The sequence below is a fragment of the Palaemon carinicauda genome, chromosome 30, assembly GCF_036898095.1.
Source record: "Palaemon carinicauda isolate YSFRI2023 chromosome 30, ASM3689809v2, whole genome shotgun sequence".
Taxonomy (NCBI): Eukaryota; Metazoa; Arthropoda; class Malacostraca; order Decapoda; family Palaemonidae; genus Palaemon; species Palaemon carinicauda.
The window spans coordinates 76,017,734-76,043,373 of record NC_090754.1 but is presented as its reverse complement, the minus strand read 5'-3'; the positions used below and the strand labels follow the sequence as shown (position 1 = coordinate 76,043,373).

The following is a 25,640-nucleotide window of genomic DNA, read 5'->3' as shown; positions in this document are numbered from 1 at the left end:
AAACGAGCGTGATATTGGCCGAATCACGTGTGAGAGGGCACGATTCACAAGCAGATGGATGCATTTCACAAGTGACTGACGGCAAGTGAGGAGGATTGAGCCTTGCGGACCTCTGTAGCGCTGTAGGGCTATGATCGCTCGCTGGAGGAGGCAGAGGAAGCCTCTGAAGGAATGAAGCGCATCGCGTCGCAGAGCATCACGTACGCGAACGCTTAGCAAGGAGACCCCATGCTGCAGAGGGAGCAGGAGGTAAATGATAAGGAGAATGTCTACTAGGAGATTGTCGGTTAGGAGATCATTGTTCAAGCATAGGTCGTCTAAGAGAAGGAGCAGTAGGAGATTGCCGGGTCAGAGAGCATCGCATCGATCATGAGCATTAGCGTCGTCCCTGTGAAAAGGATCGTCTTTTTTGTGAATATGATCATCGTCCTCGTGAAGAGGATCGTGTCTTGCTCGTCATTGTGAGCGTCTTGCTCATGATTGTGAGCTCCTAGCTCATGATTGTGAGCTTTTAGCTAATGAATTTCAGCGTTTAGCTCGTGAATATGAATGCCTTCTAGAAGAAGAGCCTTGAGATCGTGATGACTTTCAATCTCGTGATCTGTGGCGATCATCGGAGCGTTGAAAATGACGTCCTGAGAGGGATTGTCAGTAAGGACGAAAAGATGATCGGTCTCGTCCTGGCGATCGTTAAGCAGATGGAGGGCTGGCCATGGGTTGATGATCATTCATAGGTTCGTGATCCGCAGCTGGTGAGCGCTTCAGATTTCCCACCAAAGCAGGCTGGAGCGTTGCCTGTGGGGAGAGAGAAAAGATTGCAGATTGTTAGGTGACGACAAGGTCTGAAGATGGTGAGAGGACTCGTCATCAGCAGGAGGCCGTCGAATGGGTGAACAGGAGTACTGACTGCGATACCGCATGGAGAGGCAAGGAGAGGGTGAGAGGTGGACCTCACAGACGACTAAAGCATCAGCAGCAGAAGAGGCAATTGGAGAAGGATCACTTAATACTCCACACTGTAGGAGCTGAATCAAAGTTTCCTTGGAAGGGGGTGCAGTCACTCCCAGAGCCGGCCACGCCTGCAGCACATCTGAAAGTAAAAATGATTTTGGGGCGGCCGGAAGTGAAGGTGCTCCTCTAGGGGAACCAACAACACCACTGGTACCCCCACGGTTGCCATGGAGTCAAACTGATCTGTGCTCCTACTCGATCGTGCTCTGGAGGAAGACAAGTGAGGAGGAGATTCAGAGAGAGATCTAAGGGTGCGGGAAGAGGAAGTCCAAGGTCTTTTCATCCCTAAGGAAGACCCTTCTGCGTTGACGAGAAAGAAATCTCCCTAACAAGATCTTGTGGGAACAGAGATGACGACAGAGGAGCATACAATAATTCAGATTTCTGAAAAGACGAAACCCCCACAGACAGAAATGAACCCAACTGGGCTCTCTTTTTGAGAATGCCTGCTATAAAAATTGCTGCTAACTCATTCGCCCCGTCTCGCAACGCCTTATCCATGCAGGACAACGTGGATTAAGTTCGAAGAGTCCCCTTCCTTGAGCGTAGTCACCTTTTTGCCCAAGGCCCCCAGAGTCCAATCAAGGAAGTTAAATACCTCGAAGGCTCTGAAGACACCTTTGAGCAAATGGTCTAATTCAGAGGTAAACCAAAACACCTTAGTCTTCCTCATGGCCGATCTACGAGGAGCGTCTACCAGGCTTGAGAAGTCTCCCTGGGCAGAGGCAGGAACTCCCATGCCGAGAACCTCTCCCGTATCGTACCAAATACTAGACCTAGATGCCAACCTAGTAGGGGGAAACGCGAAGGCCGCTTTCCCTTGCTCCTTCTTGGAACCCATCCAGTCTCCCATTAATTTAAGTGCTCTTTTTGATGAACGAGAGAGCACCATTTAAGTGAACAGAGACTTCTTCTTAGGCTTCCCTAGAGTAAACTCCGATGGAGGCGATCATAGAGCCACGGGAATAAAAGACTCTGGGAACTCAATATGAAAAATCTTCATAAGCTTCTTCAAGTCTACCGAAGGACGAAAAGACTTAGTCTTCATCTTCAGATAACCCCTCAAAGGGTTCGGAAGGCAAAAGAGGAACATCGGCTTCCTCCGACAAAAAGTCTTGCCGCTCCTCGGAACACTCGCGATCCGCACGATCAGAGTTAACAAGCGCTGTATTATGTTCAGTGTCCTGTCTGGATGTTTGCTGTTCTGCATCGCATACAGAAGGATGCTCGATGGTACGTACCAGAGCACGCTCACGCCCCGAAGAACGTTCGACGTCACGCCCAGGAGGACGCTCGTGTTCTGCTGAACGCTCGATGAGAGGACGCTTGCGCTCTGATGAACGCTCGATGGGAGGACGCCTGGCGTCACAACGCGCTCGATGGGAGGACGCCTGGCGTCACAACGCGCTCGATGGGAGGACGCCTGACGTCACGCCCTGGAGGACGCTCACGTTCTGTTGAACACTCGATGGAAGGACGCCTGACATTACGCTCGACATCACGTCCTAGAGGACGCTCGATAGAAAGACGCCTGACATCACGCTCAACGTCACATCCTGGAGGACGCTCACGTTCTGTTGAACGTTCGATGGGAGGACGCTCGACATCACGCCTCGCTGAACGCTTGAAAACGCTTTCAGCAGAACGATCGCTATCACTACTAAGAGAATGAACAGCACCTCGGTTAGGAGGACGCTCGACTTCCTGAAAGCCAGAGCGATCAATTTCACGTGTAGAATGTTTAATTTCTCGTTCATCTCTGTGCGTCGCCGCACGCTCAATGCGTTTAGAAACTTGATCAACAAGCGTTCGCCGTCTCTCCGCCTTGTGCCGTTTAGTGTCAAGAGAGGAGGTTTCCGTATTTTGGTAGCCTTTCATGAATGATGAAAGCTTCTGCTGCAATTCTTGCAACATCTTAAAATTAGAATCTTGCGAAATACTAATCACAAGCTCGTCCCCTCAACCGCTCAAAGACCGCTTAGAGCGAACAGCGGGCGAGATCCAATCTGAAGGAAGCGAAGGAGCATGAAACGATGTCACGCCCAGTTCGGATAACTGCTCAACAGCAGGACTATCCTCAACAGAATCTAATGTCCTAGCAGGACGCTTGGAAGGCGAGCTTCCTTCAGACGAAAAGCGTTCAGGGCTGTTCCAAGGACTATAGCCTGCTTGTGATGTCCTGGAAGGACATTGGTCAAATTTCCTCTCAAGAGGTCTAGAAGCTTAACTCCAACCTCTTTTAGGAAAATCATCCTCAGATGATGAACCAAACATTTTAAACTCCCCTTTACTACGGTAAGGGCGAACGTCCTGGGAAACGTCAACAGGAACGTTCGAGGGAACGTCTGCTCGGGAATGAGCCTCTCGTTTCCTTTCGTCTTTCGACATTCCTTCTCCCAGGGGTTGGGGAACTTGGAAGAGGTCCAGGACTAGGAGAATGACAAGCCCGAGCAGGCATACCCTCCACAGCACTAATAACACTCACTGTACCTTTAACACTTTCACTTTTCAGATATTTAACATCAGCCATTAACTGCATTCTATCAGCAGCGATCGACTCTACCTTCGTACCCAACGCCTGGATAGCCAACATCATATCCTTAAGTGCTGGTTCATTAATGGTACGCGTAGTGGGATCTGGAACTACCACTACAGGGGAAGGAATAGGAACAGTGACATGGGAAGAGGAATCTTTAGAAGAAAGAGAAGAACTACGTCTTACCCTATCTTTTGCTAACTTTCGTATACTGTATAGTGATTGAAAATTTTATTTTTATAATAAAATAAATTTTTGAATATACTTACCCGGTGATTATATAAGCTGCAACTCTGTTGCTCGACAGAAAACTCTACGTTAAAAATCCGCCAGCGATCGCTATACAGGTAGGGGGTGTACATCAACAGCGCCATCTGTCGGGCAGGTACTCAGTACTCAATGTAAACACAGAACTCAATTTTCTCCTCGGTCCACTGGGTCTCTATTGGGGAGGAAGGGAGGGTCCTTTAATATATAATCACCGGGTAAGTATATTCAAAAATTTATTTTATTAATAAAAATAACATTTTTCAATATTAAACTTAGCCGGTGATTATATAAGCTGATTCACACCCAGGGGGGTGGGTAGAGACCAGCAATAATTGTTTACATTATTATGAGCTAAGGATTTTTTATTTCATTTTAGCAGTTATTCACAATAACAAACATAAAATAAATAAGTACCTGGTAAGGAAGTCGACTTGAACAATTACTCTGCCTTTTTAAGTACGTCTTCCTTACGGAGCCTCGCGATCCTCTTAGGATGCTGAGCGACCCCTAGGAGCTGAAGTATCAAGGGTTGCAACCCATACAACAGGACCTCATCAAAACCTCTAATCTAGGCGCTTCTCAAGAAATGACTTTGACCACCCGCCAAATCAAGTAGGATGCGAAAGGCTTCTTAGCCTTCCGGACAACCCAAAAACAATAATAAAACATTTCAAGAGAAAGATTAAAAAGGTTATGGAATTAGGGAATTGTAGTGGTTGAGCCCTCACCCACTACTGCACTCGTTGCTACGAATGGTCCCAGAGTGTAGCAGTTCTCGTAAAGAGACTGGACATTCTTAAGATAAAAAGACGCGAACACTGACTTGCTTTTCCAATAGGTTGCGTCGATTATACTTTGCAGAGATCTATTTTGTTTAAAGGCCACGGAAGTTGCGACAGCTCTAACTTCGTGTGTCCTTACCTTCAGCAAAGCTTGGTCTTCCTCATTCAGATGGGAATGAGCTTCTCGTATTAACAGTCTGATAAAATAGGATAAAGCATTCTTTGACATAGGCAAAGATGGTTTCTTAACTGAACACCATAAAGCTTCAGACGGGCCTCGTAAAGGTTTAGTTCGTTTTAAATAGAACTTAAGAGCTCTTACAGGGCATAAGACTCTTTCTAGTTCATTTCCAACCATACGATAAGTTTGGAATATCGAACGATATTGGCCAAGGCCGAGAAGGCAGCTCGTTTTGGCTAGAAAACCAAGTTGTAGAACATGTAGCCGTTTTGGATGAGAATCCGATGTTCTTGCTGAAGGCATGAATCTCACTGACTCTTTTAGCTGTGGCTAAGCATACCAGGAAAAGAGTCTTTAAGGTGAGATCTTTCAGGGAGGCTGATTGTAGCGGTTCAAACCTGTCTGACATAAGGAATCTTAGTACCACGTCTAAATTCCAACCAGGTGTAACCAAACGACGCTCCTTCGTGGTCTCAAAAGACTTAAGGAGGTCCTGTAGATCTTTATTGTTGGAAAGATCTAAGCCTCTGTGACGGAAGACTGATGCCAACATGCTTCTGTAACCCTTGATAGAGGGAGCTGAAAGAGATCGTTCTTTCCTCAGATATAAGAGGAAGTCAGCTATTTGAGTTACAGAGGTACTGGTCGAGGATACGGATACTGACTTGCACCAGTTTCGGAAGATTTCCCACTTCGATTGGTAGACTCTAAGGGTGGATGTTCTCCTTGCTCTCGCAATCGCTCTGGCTGCCTCCTTCGAAAAGCCTCTAGCTCTCGAGAGTCTTTCGATAGTCTGAAGGCAGTCAGACGAAGAGCGTGGAGGCCTTGGTGTACCTTCTTTACGTGTGGCTGACGTAGAAGGTCCACCCTTAGGGGAAGTGTTCTGGGAACGTCTACTAGCCATCGAAGTACCTCTGTGAACCATTCTCTCGCGGGCCAGAGGGAAGCAACTAGCGTCAACCTTGTCCCTTCGTGAGAGGCGAACTTCTGCAGTACCTTGTTGACAATCTTGAACGGAGGGAATGCATATAGATCTAGATGTGACCAATCTAGGAGAAAGGCATCTATATGAACTGCTGCTGGGTCCGGGATTGGTGAGCAAAATATTGGGAGCCTCTTGGTCATCGAGGTTGCGAAGAGATCTATGGTTGGCTGGCCCAAAGTCTCTTGCATACATCCTTGTGGAGGGTCCATTCTGTTGGAATTATTTGTCCCTTCCGACTGAGACAATCTGCCATGACATTCAAGTTGCCTTGGATGAACCTCGTTACTAGTGATATGTCTAGACCTTTTGACCAGGTGAGGAGGTCCCTTGCGATCTCGTACAACGTCAGAGAGTAGGTCCCTCCTTGCTTGGAGATGTACGCCAAAGCCGTGGTGTTGTCCGAGTTCACCTCCACCACTTTGCCTTGAAGGAGAGACCTGAAGCTTTTCCAGGCCAGACGTACTGCCAGTAGCTCCTTGCAGTTGAAATGCATTGTCCTTTGACTCGAGTTCCATATCCCCGAGCATTCCCGACCGTCTAATGTCGCACCCCAGCCTACGTCCGATGCGTCCGAGAAGAGAACGTGGTTGGGAGTCTGAACAGCCAGGGGAAGACCCTCTCTTAGGTTGATATTGTCCTTTTACCAAGTCAGACAAGACTTTATCTTTTCGGAAACCGGGATCGAGACCGCTTCTAGCGTCTTGTCCTTTTTCCAGTGAAAAGCTAGATGGTATTGAAGAGGACGGAGGTGTAGTCTTCCTAGTGACACAAATTGATCCACGGATGACAGTGTCCCTACCAGACTCATCCACAGCCTGACTGAGCAGCGTTCCTTCTTCAGCATCTTCTGGATGGATAGCAGGGCTGGGGGCTGATCGTCTTGTTGTTCAGCAACGTCCTCATCAGAGGGTTCCTCATCCGAAACTGATGAGGAAACGGCAACGGAGTGGGTAACGTCTGGCTCGCTGAATCCGGTCGCACTGGTGGATGCGTGACGGAGCCGGACGCAATATCATGGAACTGCTGCACAGTCTGTGAACTGTCAACAACCATGAGTGCGCGAGGAAGCACAGCGTCAACCCGAGACTGTCTAGACCGTCTGGGTTGTGCAGTCAACACCCTACCGGGTTGCTGAGGTTGACGCACTGCGTCAAAACAAGTCACCTCTGCTGGTTGTTGAACGTCCTGAACGTCAAAAACCACCTCCGAGCGTCGCTAAATGTCAACGTGCGGCTGGCAACCCACACTGGGTCGCATCGGTGGAGTAACCACCTCAACTGGCAGACGCGAGTAGGTTACCTCAGCGTCCACAGGGCGCACAACCGACCGGTTGGAAGGTTGTTGGCCAGAAGGTTCTTCTCCGCATTTAAGTCCTCTATCAAGGACGCAAGCTTGGACTGCATGTCTTGCAGCAAAGCCCATTTAGGGTCTACGGGAGCAGGTGTGGCAACAGACGGGGTTAGCGACTGAGGCGGAACCGTTTACCATCCCTGAAAGCCTTGTTATGCGTGACAAAATAGTACAGCAAAACTTCAAAGGCTCGACAACAGCTGTGAAGTTGACCTGTAAACAACTTGGAGCGTCTCCTGGCTAGGCGCCAGGGAGAGTCTACCAGAATTGAGAAGTCTATCTGGGCAGAGGCATGAACTCCCAAGCCGAGAACTTCTCTCGTGTCATATCAGACTCTCGCTCTATAAACCAGTTTAAAAGAAGGGAAAGCAAAGGCTGTATCCCCCAAACTCCTCCTGGTGAAAAACCAGTCGCCTAGCCAACGTAACGCCCTCTAGGAGAGCGAGAGAGCACTCACTAGCTTAAAACCAACGGCTTCGAAGTAGCTAGGCCTAGTGTAAGCTCTGACGTTTAGGCGAACGAGGAGCAGCAGTTACAAAAAGATCCGGACGAAGATCCTTAAAAAAATCATCATGATTTAATTAAAGTCCATAGGAGGCTAAGCAGCTTTAGGCTCCTCTCCATCTGACAGAGTCCTCAAGGGAATATCAGTAGGAGGGAGAACAGCAACTTCCTCATCTACAGGAACCTTGTCCGATAAAAGCTGAGTCTCTTACTGGTGCATTAGTAGCGGACCAGAACGCAACGTCATGTAACTGCTTGACAGTCTGTGAACTGTCAACAACTGAACTGTCAACCACAACAGGTGCGTGAGGACGCACAGCGTCCACTCGAGACTGCTTTGACTGCCTAGACTGAGCAGTCAAAACAACTCTAGAATGCGGAGGTTGACGCACAGCGTCAAAACAAGTCAACTCCGATTGTTAATGAACGTCTTGAACGTCAACAGGAGCATCAGCCAGTGGCCTAACGTCCAAATGCGGCTGAAAAACCACACGAGACCGCATCGAGTGTGGTTCTAAACAACCTGACTGACGTGACTAAGCTACGCCAACGTCAACAGTAAGCACAAAGGAACGTTAGGTTGGCTGAAAGCCTGGATATCGATGAGATAAACGGCTAGACTCAACGGACTAATCGGCAGAATAGTCTTCCATAAGGGAGGCAAGCATATACTGCATGTTTTGCCATACAACCCCTTAAGGATCAACGGAAATGGTTGTGGTAATAGACGAGGGTAACGTCTGTGACCGCAACACTTTGCCTACAAAAAAAAGACTCTCGGAGTCTGTGTTACGCTTTTGTTAGGCGGCGAGCAGTTATCCGATGACTGCATAGGGTCAGAGCTGTCCTAATGGCTGTAACCAGGACGCTGGACCTGTCCTGAAAGGACTGACTTTCGCTTAAGGGCTCCGAAACCTTGTGACAGGTTTCTTATGCGAAAAGCCTACGGATGGCGAGGAGAAACAACGTCTCTCTCGTCTTATGGTAGGGGAGATCTTGGTAAGATACACCCGATACCATAGAGGGAAAACGTCTGTTCGTTGGTCAAGGCCTCTCGAACCCATAAGTTGTTTGACATTACTTCTCCCCTGGGCTTGGGAGCTTGTAAGAGGTCCCGGACTAGGTGAACGACAGGCACGAACAGACGAACCCTCGGACGCAACACTGTAACACTTTGCGCCTCGGACGCAACACTGTAACACTTTGCGCCTCGGACGCAACACTGTAACACTTTGCACATATCACTTTATCACTTCGATTTTCTGTTTTGCACTTATTTCTACCTGAAACACGCAATTCTACCCTTCATTAAAAGGTAGTAATTGCGAAATTAGTCGTATAATGCAAGCTCATAATACCACCAAAAAACAGAAAACATATTTTAAGATAAAAAGAAAAATCAGTGGCTGGGAAAGAGACTAAACACTAGTTCATATAACTACGTTTTCAATCTCTCACCGCACATAGCCTGGGGACGAGAATAAAAACCTAAAAACGTTTTATCCTTCCTCCCCGTACAGCGACTAGGGACGTGAGTAACACGAGAACAACGTTACCCGCTTGAACAGAACGTTTTCTCTCCTCTCTCTCCCTCCGTCTCTATCTCTCTCTCTCTTTCTCTCTTGATTTCGCACCTAAGAGAAGAGCCCAATTATATATCGTCAAAAAAACATGTTATTTGACTAAAGGAAAAAACTGAAAGGTTTTTCAAATAAAAAGTTCCTTTAAATTAGAATTTAAAACATTTAAGCTAAGAAAGAATGAACAAAACGTCAGAATCGATTTACTCTTACTGCAAAGTGAAACCGTGTACACTCTCTCTCTATCGTAACGATAGAGCGCATGTTGAACGTCCTGAACGTCAACAACTGCGTAGCATAAAAAAACTAAACGTTAGTTCATCTTTGAAAACAGTACGAAGACTATCAAAGAAATTCTTTCATAAAAAATTACATTTAAAAAGTTTTAAATCCTTTGCTCTTTAAAAGCTAAAGACGATATAAAGGGCTCAACGTTGATTAACTTCGGTTTCCAAGTTAGGACCGCCTACTTTCAGGAAAGTTCTATATAAACAAAGCATTAAAATTTATTTTTATATGTTTATAAAAAATGGAAAGTTAATCGAAGAGGCCTAATAATGGCGGAGAGATATAGAATATATAGAGGAAAATCTATAACGTGATATAATTACTAAAAGCCTAAACATACTTCCGTCTAAGGGAAGGGTCGGCCATTTAAAAGTGAAAGAAAGTCCATACTATCTTTGTCACCATAATTAAATCTATCCAAAACGAGTTCAAGTTTTGAGAGGAAGATAAGATACCTGCATAGCGAAAGCTCAAAACTAGAATAGTGTACTTCACCAATAGTTGTGAAAACAAATCCAGTTAGCACAGCGAATTAGTAGGTCTTGCCGGTAGCCCGACAGAGAGAAAATTGAGTTCTGTGTTTACATTGAGTACTGAGTACCTGCCCGACAGATGGCGCTGTTGATGTACACCCCCTACCTGTATAGCGATCGCTGGCGGATTTTTAACGTAGAGTTTTCTGTCGAGCAACAGAGTTGCAGCTTATATAATCACCGGCTAAGTTTAATATTGAAAATTCAGCCACTCATGATCAGACAAAATAAGGCATTTGTCACACCTATCATCAACTTTACAAACTTTACCCCTACATTTAATACATAATGAATGAGGATTAAAATCCCCCCCTCCTCCCCTCTAGAGACTTGAGGCATGGAAGATATGAATACCGATGGAATGGTTTCTGGGTACCTGGCCAGAGGCGCATAGGTAGCACAACTGGCAATTGGCGCGAGTTTTGAATTTATCTACCGTGACGTCAGGGACGTAAGCTATATATATAACCACCAGGTAAGTCTTGTGTATAAAAATTTATTTTAATGTTACTGTTCTTAAAATATTTCGTTTTTTCAAGTTTCCTTTCCTTACTGAACTATTTTACCCGTTGGAGCCCCTGGGCTTATAGCATTCTGCTTTTCCAACTAGGGTTGTAGCTTGGCAATTATTAATAATAATAATAATAATAATAATAATAATAATAATAATAATCAGTCTGGTAATGAAAGTCAACTATAAGGGTGAGTCTAAAGATGCATTGCTCTCGGTCGACCAGCACATTATGTCTAATTGAGGTTAGGTTAGGAGATGCAGTTTTTTCCCTTAAATTACATCTCACTCTTCTTTTTCGAAGTAAACTACATTACTTCTTTTTTTCTGGTAATAACTCACTTCCGACTGTATTTCACCATCTCACCAACTGATATTGATTTGTTTATTCATTAGAATACAGAATGTACTTTATTTTCTTGTCAAATACATGAAGTATACTGTATATTTTCTAACTGATTATCTAGCGTTTTATGCATCTCTTGCTGTTTTCTATGGTGCAAACCATTCAGTTTCCCCCCCTAACCCACTTTATAAAACAATTAGGGAAAATTCAACATAAAGACTGTGGTTTACGTATGGGGTAACCGCAAAACCAGACTTTCGCCATGCACTAAAGGCAGATATGCATAAATCACACTAAAACATGTTGGAAAAATACATAGCTCATCTGTGTCATGGAAAATAATGGTTACTGGAATGGGGAAAACAAATAATAAGGGAAAAATAAGGATAAGTTGTAATCTAATCACACCCACCTAACCTTAACTAGGGAGTCTAACCTTCCTACTTACTAACCAATAAGAAGAGACTAAACCCCCTCAAACGATCAAGCTTAAGCCCGCTCAAACGATCAATGGCACCATACAACTTAAATAAAATATTATGCAATTCCATCTCACCTTAAATAAATTTACAAATAGATTATATATGCCTAAAGCAATAATCACATTCATAGGAGCCATTGAATAAATGAAAAGAATACTGTCAAAAAATTAGAGCCTAAATAAACTAAATAGATTGAATTCCCCGCAAATGCTTGCAAATGCTTCCTAAAAACATGGCAGCCACAAAATAAAAAATGGCTGTTGAATCAGAACCTCTAGGAACCTTAGCATAAACACGTCATTAGTTTTGATTGGTTAAAAGCGTTACGTTAACATCACACCAGAAAAAATGCAAAGGTCCCAAAATCGCTTGATAATAGCGCACGTGCTATAAGTTTCCATAAACATACCAAATGTCAATAAATGGCTGGAAAAACACTGCGGTAAAGTTCACATTTTTGTAATTTTAAGACGCAAGGTATTATTCGCTCGCCTCTTTTCATTTCCAAACACAGCATGCAGCAATGACAATCGCTAGGCAATTTCTTACAAAAAATTGCATATGGCCAAAAAATTTATATACCATGCTAATAACATTATCTTACCAAAACCCTATCTTTTTACTGCGGGGGTTCCAAACTTTCAAGAAGGATTTGTATTGGTTAAAAATAAATAAAAATAAGTGGCTTGACTCTAAAATGACATTACAAGCCCTAGATAGCCTAATAAAGTCAATTCATAAGGCGGGCTGTCACTAAACACATGACAAAACATTGCTAAGATAATATCCTAAAGTAGCTAAAGTTAATTCATCATACCCTATTACCTCGCTCATACTATTTGGAGTAATGAATGAAAATGTGACACTTATTAAAAGCTGCATAAAACTAAATAGGCCTAGGCAAAGTAAAACTGAAACGTCATATAAAATACGGTAAAAATATAGTTACGGACGGAACAACATTTTGAACAGAAAATTTGGTTTTTCCTGTAGTAAATAATGTGCTTTCACTGAATTTGATTTTCATTTCAACAGCAAATAAACTGAAAATCCGTTAGACCTCTAAAAACGGGGATATTTTGTTGAAATCTAATGGATTTTGCTCCACCGTGTGCTTGCTTCACTCTCAAAAAAACAAAAACATCAAGCTACTATGTATTGGTAAGCGGTACATGCTGAGCTGCACATGCATACACCATTATTTATCATTTCTTGGATAATTAAATTTTTATTTGCCATGAATGGTCATTTTCTAGGACAAATTATGTTTTTCTAAAGGAAAAACCTGGTTTTTAGCAGAAAAGATTTTTTTCCAGCAGTATCTACAATAAAACCTAAGGTTATTCATCATATAGCCTATTATCCTCGCCTATGCTATTTGGTGTCATGAACGAAAATGTGCCTTATCAAAAGTTGCATAAAACTAAATAGACCTAGGGCTAGGACTAGCTTAACCTAAACGTCAAATAAAGTATTAGCAAACAATTGGGTAGTAAAGGGTAAACACCAATTTAACCCATCAAAGTCAAGCCTGAGTTAAGTTCCAATCACCATCCTTATTCCACATTTCTAAATAAATGGTAGGCCTATTTTATTCATGATCCCTCTGGTGCATTTGTCAAAACTCTCAGCTGTTAGGGAGTCCAATAACATTCTAAAGTGGGCTGGGTCTGAATACATCACTTTCACGTTATTAGTCCCGTGCACAAGATATTTAATTATAAACTTTACAGTAAAGAAACATTATGACTGAACTAGCTTCATTTAATAGCAAAAATGTGAAAATAAGAGCTACATTCAATACGAACCATAATTACAGGCACCGACTTCAGCTTTAGCTCTTCACCCATTGGATAAATAAATGGATTTATAATTGCTCACACGTCATTTCTAGACTTACCTGGCTCATATAATCCCTTCAAGACGACTGGGAAAGTCTTCGGGCCATTAAACACCTGGATACGAATGATTTAATCCGGGAATTAATTCACAATTGAGAGTAGAACCCTTAGAACAACAACACTCACAGACCGTAAACTCTTCTTTCAAGCAGCTGATTGGCTGACAAATATCATAGGCTTCTTTGTGATTGGTCTACAAAAATACACATAAACAAAACATTGCATTATAGAAAACGGGACTATTAAACTCACACAGAAAATGGTAATAAACTTATTATGGGACTGACATGTCGATTATTATTATTATTATTATTATTATTATTATTATTATTATTATTATTATTATTATTATTATTATTATTATTATTATTATTAATATTATTATTATTATTATTATTATTATTATTATTATTAAATAATAGATCCTTATTATTATTATTATTATTATTATTATTATTATTATTATTATTATTATTATTATTATTATTATTAGCCAAGCTATAACCCTAGTAGGAAAAGCAAGATCCTATAAGCCCAAGGGCTCCAACACAGAAAAATAACCCAGTGAGGAAAGGAAATAGGGAAATATATAAACTACAAAGTATTGAACAAGTCAAAATAAAATTTATTATTATTATTATTATTATTATTATTATTATTATTATTATTATTATTATTATTATTATTATTATTATTATTATTATTATTATTATTATTATTATTATAAGCTAAGCTATAACCCTAGTAGGAAAAGCAAGATCCTATAAGCCCAAGGGCTCCAACACAGAAAAATAACCCAGTGAGGAAAGGAAATAGGGAAATAAATAAACTACAAGAGAAGTAATGAACAAATCAAAATAAAGTATCTTAAGAACAGATGTGCTGCAATGTATCAGCTTAATGTAATCAATACTTTGTCCTTGAATTATTCCATTGTAACTCGAATAGCCTAATAATTATATTAATTCATATTTCTAACATTTTTATTCGCTACAACTATTAGAAATGGTTTTGTCAAAAATGATCAAAATTCTGCTGTTAGAATGTTGTTGATTATAATAATGTGTTATCTTACATATGATACAGTTATACATAGTTTTTAAAACTATTTCAAAGATGAAAGTCGTAAAGTGCTGTATTGACCAAAAAATGTGAAAATTGTTATTGTGTATCAATACATTACAGAAGAATTGTTGGGCACAAGCCACCCGTTGATATACTACTGCTAGAGGGTTATGGGTTCTTTGACTGGCCAGACAGTGCAACAGGATCCTTCTCTCTGGTTACGGTTCATTTCCCTTTTGCCTACACATACACCGAATAGTCTGGCCTATTCTGTACATATTCTCCTTTGTCTTCATATACCTGAAAACTCTGAGATTACCAAACAATTCTCCTCTCAGGGGGTTAACTGCTGCACTGTAATTGTTCAGTGGCCACTTTCCTCTTGGTAAGGGTAGGAGAGACATGTTAGCTATGGTAAGCAGCTCTTCTAGGTGACGGACACTCCAAAATCAAACCATTATTCATTAGTCTTTGGTAGTGCCATAGCCTCTGTACCATAGCCTTCAAGTATCTTGGTTTAGAGTTCTCTTGCTTGAGGGTACACTCGGGCACACTATTCTATCTAATTTCTCTTCCTCCTGTTTTGATAAAGTGTTTATACTTTATTTAGGAAATATTTATTTTAATGTTATTGTTCTTAAAATTTTCTATTTTTCCTTGTTTCCTTTCCTCACTGAGATATTTTCCCTGTTGGAGCCCCTGGGTTTATAGCATCCTACTTTTCCAACTAGGGCTGTAGCTTAACAAATGATGATGATGATAATAATAATAATAATAATAATAATAATAATAATAATAATAATAATAATAATAATAATAATAATAATAGAGCCGACACAAACATATGGCAAAAATAATACAGAACAATATGCAGTAGGAACAATAGATGACGGAAACGTTGATATCGAAGATTAAATTTCTAAAAATAATAAGGCCTTTCTTTCTATCTAAGAGAAAATACTTAAATAAAGGGTATGTAAATATAGATATAGACCCTATACAATACATGATAATATAGTGAAAAAAAAATATAATTTCAACTGGATTAATTCTTATCTGTTACTATTCTTATTACATCGTTGAGGACACGTAAAAGACAAGCCTTTGGAAATCCGAGATCTAAAAAGAAAAAAAAATGAGATTCTTATGTTTATGAACTGGTTATTAAATAAAAAAAGACCATTGCGAATTCTAAATTTTAAAAGAAATAAGCAAGAGCGTATAATGAGGAGTGTCTATACTCAATATAATTGCCCAGTTTTCTGTTCGGGAGGTTATATGAAGAAGAATGCATTGCATATGCAATGTAAAGGAGAAGGCTAGGCAGCTAGGGAAGCTAGTCGCATATACTATGGACATGTAATAAGAAAAGAGGAGATATGGAGCCAATCAAGAGAGCTAAGAACATGGTAATATCGACGATGGGTGTGGCCGTGTGGGGCGTCAGCGGATCAGAAGGATGAATGTGGTGAGGAGAGATATGGGTAAATGAGGACAGGGATAAATATGCAGGGAATGAAATTGGACTCGAGTCGCCGACCCTGCTATGAAATGGGACTAATAAAGTCAAAAGGAAATGAAGTCACGGACACAGATCTTCAATGTATGCTGTTTAGCCCATTAGAAATTGTGAAGTTTAGCTGAAATAGTAGGCATATTCCATGCGAGGAAAACAAAAAACAAAACAAATAAACACACCTTTTTCCAGAAACTGAAAGTAAATCTGCAAAGAAAAAAAAAAATATGGTGCAATTATAAAAAGCATTGAAAAGTTAATGTCGAATAAGAATTTACAGAAAATTTCACTCTTCGTGTGACAGGACCAGGAAAACAGCTTCTAAAGTAAGCAAAATAAAGTCAGATTGAAGAAAACTGGAAGCTATTTGTAACAAATGGAATAAGCTGTTTCAAAAGTAGAATAAAATGTGTAAGGCTAAACACGTCAAAAAATAGAACATAAATACTTGGCAATGGAATTTTTTTAACAGAGCAAAGTTAAGAGTCATAAAAGAATAAAATCCTAGATAAAAGTAGAAAATTATAAATTTTAGTTGACGTAAATGAATACTTATCCCATTGAAAACCTAGACATCATGTAATTGACGGGATTATAAGTAAGATGTTGCAGTAAGATGGTGATGATAATGTAACTAAGTGGTTAGCTAGGGTTTATAGGGTATGTCTAGATGAGGAAAGAGGGCAAAAGGAATGGGTTAAATGAATAATTGTTCTATTGTGTAATGGTAAATGTGGTATAACGGAAACAAGAATTATCAGTGTAAAATATTACAGTACTTATACGACCAGGATAAAAAAATATTAGGCCTACTATAACAGAAGGATGGATAGAAAAAGAACAGTGTAGGTTTAGAGAGAGAAAAAAGAGTGCGTTCAACAAGATTAAAAAAAAAAAGTAAAACGGTTATGTGAGAAGTTTAAAAGTATAAAGGAAAAAGTAGTATGTGGTATTTATTGAACTAGAAAAATAGTATATGGCAGAATCGATATTGAAGAAATGTGAAAGGCGTTAAGTTAGGTTATTGAAATTGTTTAAAAAGTTTTATGACAGAAGAAATGCTTGCATATTTAGGCTGAATAGGGATTCCATGAACTAGTTTAGCGTAGAAGTTGCTATGACAATCTGTGTTATGTCTCCATAGTTATTCAACATTTTAGAATATTAAGGGGTGTGATAATTTATATAAAAAACCATGGTAGACACGAGGTTATTAGATGAAAAATAGCTTTTGAATGTATTATTGCATGGTTGATATTTACAGATAATACAGATAGATTATCGATTGTAAAAAGGCAGAAACTGATAAAAGTTATATTGAGTTTGCTAGAAAATAAAGTTGAGACTGAATGTGAACATGAGTAGGGCAAGGAGAGTAAACAGAAAAGAGGGATATGGAGTTGTTAGACTTTTAGGAATAGTACAAGACTGGAAATAGACAATTATAAGTAATTTAGTAGAGAATATAACAGAGGATAATAAGACGAAATTAGAGGCGAGTTACAGAATACACGAAGAAATAAAGGTAGCAGTGGCTCATGTAAGATTAGGATTGTAAATAGACTTGAATTATCCGTGGAAGTCAAGGCAGGAATATATGAAAGAAATAGGGAGTAAACTATCCTTTATATAAAAAAAGACATATTAGGAAGTAAGAACTGTAATGTTCCGAAAATACAAGCATAGACACCCACGTTAAGTGAGTATATTTCATCCATGTGAATAAAAATCAGGGTGTTGAAAAGGGTTAAATACAATGCTGTTGAACCTTGTGAGTCGGTGCATGAAGCAACTTTATTTATAGAAGCTGTATCGAATACGGTGTTCATTCAAAATTCAACAGTTAAAGGCTGAATTGATGCTTCTTCTCTGGAATCATTACCTGTTAGGGAAGTAGTTTAATGTTGAATACACACACACACACACACACACACACACACACAGTCACAGACACAGACACGAACACACACACACACACACACACACACACACACACACACACACACACACATATATATATATATATATATATATATATATATATATATATATATATATATATATATATGTGTGTGTGTGTGTGTGTGTGTGTGTGTGTGTGTGTAGAGAGAGAGAGAGAGAGAGAGAGAGAGAGAGAGAGAGAGAGAGAGAGAGAGAGAGAGAGAGAGAGAGAGAGAGAGAGAGAGAGAGAGAGAGAGAGAGAGAGAGAGAGAACACTGTCTTATTGTTGTGGAAAATTTAGAAATAATCTTCAGAAATAGATGTCGTTAATGGGCATATATATCCATAGTAGCCTTGCTTTCAATTAACTTAATGTTTGAAGCATATGTATTGTTCTCAGTTTTACATAGACCGTTAATCCCAATACTTCTCTCCTATAACAAAGGGAAGATTGATGAATTAGAGATGAGGCTCTCAAGTCTTGCTTTGCGTTTGGTTTATTAATCATTGTAAGAGGGTGCAGATCATTTGATTTTCTACAAATTTTATTATATGGTGTTGAATGAAATGTTGTTTAAGGGGAAAATTAGTAATTTATAGTTGTTTTATTCGGGACAAAGAAAGTAAAAGAAAATTCTTGATAGTTAAACTGGTTTAGTTCGTTGTAACATGACATTAGCTTGGTTGAATAGATAGAACTATTATAAATAAAGATGATAAAGAGACCCTTCAATATCAATATAATTACACATGATTATTTATGTAAACACTCAAGAATCTAGCCTTTGAATGATCTTGTCCCCATGGTCTGATGAAAAAGAAACAAGAATCTTTGTCATAAATAAATGTGTTATTAGACTCTACACTATACAATTTTATGATTATTATTGGAAAATTCCTCTCATGTATATGGAAGAAGCAAGGTTTATGTGGAGTCTTAAAACCTAAAATATAATGGCATCACATATGCATTAATTCGGTGCATTGATAAGTGCAAAGCGATAAATAAAAACAAAGTGGTCTCCTATAAAATCAGCCGTTTTCTTTCTTAAAAACGTTACTGGAACCACTATTGTTTATTGGCTCTATTTATTATTAGTGATTTATACTCTTTAAAAGAGTACGCCAAACACAAGATAAAATTGATTCCAAAATATTGATAAAAATAATGATAAGAAATATTATGAAATGGTTATGTAATATTTTTAGAATATATTCAAATCAAAATATATTAGTTATACCATAAATATTTCGACAATTTCATTATATCCCCCGGAGCGCCTCTTGTCCCTTGTCAAGCTAAGGTCAGCCTCTTACGTTTATTACCTGTTTTGATGTTAAAGAAAGATATTTAGCCACAATTTTCAAATAGAAAACTGTAGGAAATGGAATAGTGTTTTATTCCATGTAATATCGTAGTAAGACAAATTCAATTAGTCAAAATAGATGTGGGATGAGTACCCTGTTGCCCTACGAGGTGAATGGTCAAGGGATGCTGCTCATTCGCGCCCCTCTGGCTTCTTGTTCGAACTTTTTACCTTGGATTTTGGGCAAAGGTGGGTGGGTAATTTTCAGTCTACCTTTACAGAATTAAAGTTTGATGATTGTTTTAAACGAATCAACTGGTTTTTTTAATCCAGACCTAAGAGGAGGAGTTTAGTTCACAACTAAAGTTGTGGAGGTCGAGATGTGGGCGGAGGCAGAAGGTAGTAAGCATCATGGCGTTACAGAACTGAGGGATACAAGGGCCTAAGTCCATACCCCGGCCAAACTTGCTATGTTTGAATAGCAGTTAGCTTTGTTTTGTATCTAATAGCTAGTGTATGGCTGAGTGTAGGTAGTATTATGCCCAAGGTGCAAAAGAATTTGGAAAAGTTGTCAAACTATGCTGTTGTCAGCTTATTATCCTGATAACTTGTGTCCTAGATTGCTTAGGCCTAAAGGAGTTGTGGGGGGCGAGGGGTGGGGCTGGGCAGGTAAACTGAAGAAATGGTGTGTACCTTAATTTAACCTTGGTGAATCTTGTGTGCTACTTATTTAAGAGTTAGAAGATTATCTTATTTGTATTACTCACATAAGGTATTAATGTTAATTGATCTAAGATAATCTGTTGTCTTACAAGTATATTTCTTGTCAGTGATGTAGGACAATGATAAATCTAAAAGTATATTTCTTGTCAGTGATGTAGGACAATGATAAATCTAAGAGTATATTTCTTGTCAGTGATGTAGGACAATGATAAATCTAAGAGTATATTTCTTGTCAGTGATGTAGGACAATGATAAATCTAAGAGTATATTTCTTGTCAGTGATGTAGGACAATGATAAATCTAAGAGTATATTTCTTGTCAGTGATGTAGGACAATGATAAATCTAAGAGTATATTTCTTGTCAGTGATGTAGGACAATGATAAATCTAAAAGTATATTTCTTGTCAGTGATGTAGGACAATGATATCTAATTCTTCTCAAAGATTTGAACCAAGTGTTTTTATAACTGCATATGCTATCGTGTACTTTATGTACTTATACTCTTTGCTGGTCATGAAAACTACTCGTACTTATGTTTCCCTTACCCCACGTAGGGTACCACTCATAATGATTAGCCGTCCCACAGATATTATGAATTAAAAGCCAAATTGCATTAACATCGACACTTTCTGGATATACAAAAAATTATTTATAACCCATTGACAATTTTCTTTTCAGAATTGCTACATTACAACTTGTAAATGAACAGTTTCCCTTTCAAAAATCATTTTTGATTTACCATTTTATCATAGAACCTGGCTGCTATTGCCATCACTTCAAAAGCTAATCAGGGCCTTCATTATTACATGGCTTTTTTTTTCTTTTAACAAATCACTCACCTTCAATGTGGTACCGACTATCTTCATTTTGACACAGTTCTTTTGTTTGTTCGTTTCGGTTGGATGTTTCTGTGCGCCAATTTTAAACATTCCTATTCTATGGTCATTTCCATCAGTTTTAAACATGAAAAATCTACTGGTAAATTATTACTCATGAATTGTGGTAAGTGCCTTATCTATTGTAAATTAGTTAAAGGATTTTTAAAAGAAGAACATCATGTTTGGCAGTGCCACAAAAGATTTCATATTTAAAGACTGAAAAAATGACCCTGTTGTTCTTAGTCTTTCTGACTGCAAAGGTCGTTTGGAGCCTTTGTATATCGACGGACAAGAAAATGTGCATAGAGCACCACTAACTTAAAACTTCCCCACCTAACCTAACCTACAAGCTGTGTCCTCACCTTACTTAATTAACTGGTGGCCTAAACTCCCTTCAACCCCCCCCCTTTAGACTACTGTATTCCTAGCTATAGGGTTGAAAATGGGTAGTTATGTGGCATGGCTGTCATCATACATACACCTCAGCACTTTCTTACTTTCAGAAGAACCCATTTTTAACCCTTTCATTGATCACTTCCCTTACCACAGCTGAGACAGTCAGACTGTAATGGGTAACCTCAGTTAACACTTTTGAGGTTTGTAAATGCACCAAACCTAACCTAGGAATTCCCAAGTCCCAACCCCTAGCCCAGGGCAAGCCCCTTGGACCCTCCTTCCCAGTTCCCAGGTCACAAAACTTGATTATTTTACAATTTTGAGGTTTTAAAAGGGTACAGAACCTAACAAACCCACCTACCCTAACAGGTCCCAGATCACAACCTTTAGCCGGGCCAGCCCCCCCCCCCCTTCCCCCCGAATGCCCTTCCCAGGTCACAACCCCTAGCTGGACCGTCCTTCCCAGGTCCCAAACTTAAAGTAAAACTCAAATAAATCCTTAAATTAGGATAAAGTAAATCACAGATAATTCCTTACCTCATGATTGACACTTTTTATTAATTTTTTTTTCTTTTTTCTTTTTTTGGGGTGTCTTTACAGAAGTGTTGCAGTAGAATAGGACTTGGGACACTATCCTTTTAGGGATATCACAGTGAGATTAAAAAAATTATTCAATACGCCAGAATTACTGTGAAACTTGGCTGTAGCGTTGAAATAGCTGTCATTACCATAAATTAAAGGAAATTATACGAAAATTGGGGGTATTATACTAAATTCAGTGAAATTACCAGTATCCTAAATTTGAGGAAAATACCCTAAATTCGTTGACTCCATGACTGACATCCAACACGTAACATAATTTCAAAGGAACTGAACCCCGTTTTTTCCTTCATTATTAGAAGTATTTAGTCAAACACGGATACTAGTGGATGTTAAGCGATAACAGTTTGTTCCGTAACTGAAATACAAACCACGCTATTTACATGGGGTAATTACTTCGGCGCAGCCGATGACGAGCCATAAAGTTTTAACGAGGGTTTCCTACCCCACCGCTAGTTAGCGGGGGGTTTAGGGAGGGGTAGCTAGCTACCCCTCCCCCCTCACACACACACCGGTGAATAGCTCACTTTACTTTTGGCTCGGAGAGACGACAGACCTGTCACCGCTCTCCTCTTTGTTGACTGCCATAATCTTGTTTGCTTTTTCTTTTCAGTGTGTCTGTAAAGTTGGCCTCTATTACTCGTCATGCGTACGTGCCCTGGAATTCCCGGCCGCCCTTGTGGGACCTTTATGTCGGCCTTGGACACGGATCCTCACTCCTTATCCCCTCAGTGTAGGGGCCAACGGTGTGATATGTCTAATGTGTGTATTGAGTGTAGGGAGTGGTCTACCTCCGAGTGGGAGAGGTTTGCCCGGCAACGTAAGAAGAAGGCTAAAAGGGATCTTTCTCCTTCGGAGGCTTCTCGGAAGAGAGAAAATCCCAGGTCGTCTTCTTCCGCCGCCCTTTCCTCCTCCGAAGCTCCCACTCGTGCCGGCGAGTGGTAGCGTAGACTGTAATGTTGTTAATGTTATTAACCGATCCCGGGGTGAGGGAGAGGTCGTTGCCTCCCATAGCGAGGCGGCTGCCCCTTCCCCCTCGGAGGAGGTAGTTGTATCTAATGATGATCTGTTTCAGCTTTGGGCTTCCTTGGGGCTGCAGGGTTCGCCCTCCAAGGAAGCTCTGTTTGACATGATCAAGCGGGGTGCGGCCGCTGAACAATCGTCAACTTAAGCGGACATAGATCCTCTGTCTGTGGTTGACGTTGTTGTGTCGGAAACATCCCGTGGGTCTGGCCAAACGCCCGTTCCTGTGGCTGCGGTAGCGGAAAGCTCTGACTCCCCCTCTGAACATCCTTCGGGGGAGGAGCTTAGTCCCACGGTCTCTCCTGCCGGTGATACTCCTTCTCGGGGGAGTTCACTTATAGAAACTCCTCTTCCGAGGCCCATCGATGGTCAGCCTGCTGATCCCACGGCCCCTCGTGGGCGTATAAGGCGGAAGGCTCGTCCTCCCCTTCGCCGTAGAGGCCTTCCTTCCCCCTTCAAAGGGGTTAGGAGGCGCCTCTTCTGCTCGTCGTCACCACAGTCCTTTGCGGAGGAGACGACTTGCCGTTCTCCTGTCCTGCCAGCTATCAACCTAGACCTCTCCGAGGATCGTTCGCGATCCCCTTCGGAGGATGGTCGTCCTTCGGGACTTTGTGACCTGTCGCCCAGACCATCTACATCTAAAGATCCTGATGCGCTCTACGCGCCACCTGATACTACCCCTGTGCAGTATCCTGGCCCTTTGGGACTACAGGGACTTGAGCGCGAAACTGCGCCTCTCGCCCCTGAGCGCCAGGCATCCCCTGCGCGCAAGCCTGCTGTTGTTCCTGCTGATCCTGACATAGCGCCTCGGCGCTCACCCTTAAGCGTTCTCGCCTCTGTTTCTGCCACGCGCCAGGGTCCCCCTGCGCGCCCACGCCCTTCGGCGCCCCGTCACCCTCCAGCAGTTCCTGAAGTAGCGCGCAAGCGCCCAATTGCGCATACGCGCCCTGCTCCTGATATAGCGCCACCGCGCTCACCTGCGCAAACGTGCCCAGTTCCTGATACGGCGCCTACACGTCCACCGGTGCCCTAGCGGCCGCCCGTGCCCACGCGCCCTCCAGCGCCTCGGCGCCCCCCAATTCCTGTTTCATCGCGCGCGGTCCAGGAGGTTCCTGAGTTGGCGCACAGGCGCACTCAGGTTCCTGCGGACTCGTCGCGCCCTTCGGGGGGAAAAGCACGACGCGCGCCCACGCGCGGTTCCAGTTCCAGCGCTCACGCGCACACTAACGCGCCCGCGCGTTACTTTCGATCCATCGCGCCCACCTAGGGAGACACGCGATAGGCGTCCGCGCATAGTTCCTTTACCAGCGCCCATGCGCTCACCAACGCGACCACGCGTCGCTATAGCTCAGCGCGTCGCCCAAGAGGCTCCCAAGTTAGCGCACAGGTGCTCACGGCCGCCTCTGGGCTCTCCTTCTAGACCGCACGAGCTTGTTACCGACACAATCGCGCACGGCGCTCCAGTATCACGCCCTGTTCCTGTATTTAAGACAACTAAGATTGCCCAACGAACTCCGGAGCGCCCTCACGCGGCTCGCCCTGCACGGCCGCTTCAGCTTCGCACTCCGGTGCGACCGCATCCTGATGCGCGCCCACGATCGCCAACGCGACCAGCGCCCCCACAGGCAAGTGTGCCAGTCTTACCGGACCAGCGCCAACCCTCTCGCTCCCAGGTCGCTCGCGACCCTGCTCCAGCGCTACCGCGCCCTCGGCCGGTTCTTCCGGACTCGCGCTCAGGCGCCCCCGTTATCTCGCGCCCTTCGGCCTCCTTCTGCTCCAGCTCCTGATCGTCGCACGCCTACGCGCTCTCGCGGCCATGTTCCCACTCCAGCTGCTGCGCGCCCATGTGCTGTCGCCTGCGCGCCATCGCTCCTGAACACCCACCTGCACGCCCTCGCGCCCAAGCCTGACCACGCGGGTGTGCGCGCGCGAGTTTCCAGGATCGCGTTACCCATCCTCGCGCGACCCTGATCAGGGCCCGTTGCACGAGCCCCAGCACGATCGCCGCCAGGCGGACTCTTCTTTGTCGCGCTCCCCACCCCGCAAGCGCTCGCCAGAGTGGGAGCGCTCCCAGGACAGGTCTAGGAATTCTTCTCTTTCAGCCCTGCAGGCGAACCCTCGTTTGTCGACTCCTCCTAGGGATCCCTCGATCCCCTTTCCTCCAGAGGGAGTGCTGTCAGACAGCAGCCCTGGTTCGGCACCCTACTCAGAGCTCTTGTGCAGGTGATTAAGCCAGCCCTCTCTGATTCGGGTCGCGAACCAACGGCAGCTTCCTCCCCCCTGAAGAGGAAGAGAGGAGTCTCTCCCGTGGATCCTCCTCCGAGGCATATTCTGTCTCCGCGTAGATCCTTACGCAAGGTTCCTACTCCCCCTCAGACCTTCTCGCCCTCCCCTGCGGAGGAGGATTACCCCTCCTCAGGAGAGTCGGACGAGCAGGAATACTTCCCCATCGCACCAATGGGGGAGGTTCCTCCTCTTCCCGAGAGGTCTCCTCGTCCAGAGGTGGAGAAGGACCTGCCTCCTTCGCTTCTCGAGTCCTATATCCCGCCCAGGAGGGAGCCTAAGTACTCTTAAGACGATTCCCAAATTGTCAGCTAGGATCGGGCAGGAACCGTCTAGAGCCGTCGAGGATGTCCACGTGTCCCCCCAGGAAGAGCCTCTGGGGACGGGACACTTCGCTGCAAGTCCTTCAGGAGGAGAGCACCAGGAGTCAGAACGTGCGTTCTGGCAAGTCCTGACCCTCATGAGGAACCTTAATGGGATCCCAGACCCTGAGGCCCCACCTCGTGAAGGGAAGGACACGGTCCTGGACCGCGTCTACGGCACTCAGAAACCCTCTAGGGCCAGTGCAGCTTTGCCCTGGTCCCAAGGGAGTCAGCAAACTTCAAGCGAGTCAGCAAACTTCATGGTCTCTCTTACGACGTCGCCCAT

At 42.7% G+C, this 25,640-nt stretch overlaps 2 protein-coding genes across 4 annotated transcripts in view; one reads left to right on the top strand and one right to left on the bottom strand.

Annotated features, from left to right (window-relative positions):
* Positions 1-13,417, bottom strand: part of LOC137623297 (uncharacterized) — a 64,647-nt gene extending 51,230 nt beyond the window's left edge. Inside the window, exon 1 of the mRNA XM_068354085.1 lies at positions 13,260-13,417. The gene's annotated coding sequence lies outside the window, so the exon portion shown is untranslated. The remainder of the gene's footprint in view (positions 1-13,259) is intronic.
* Positions 13,418-19,060: 5,643 nt separating this feature from the next.
* Positions 19,061-25,640, top strand: part of LOC137623293 (uncharacterized) — a 125,245-nt gene continuing 118,665 nt past the window's right edge. For 2 of the 3 annotated variants that reach the window (XM_068354076.1, XM_068354075.1), the window contains exon 1: positions 19,106-19,338. In XM_068354076.1, coding sequence (XP_068210177.1) covers positions 19,264-19,338 — 75 coding nt within the window. In that variant the 5' untranslated portion in view covers positions 19,106-19,263. The other variant, XM_068354077.1, reaches the window with a different exon arrangement.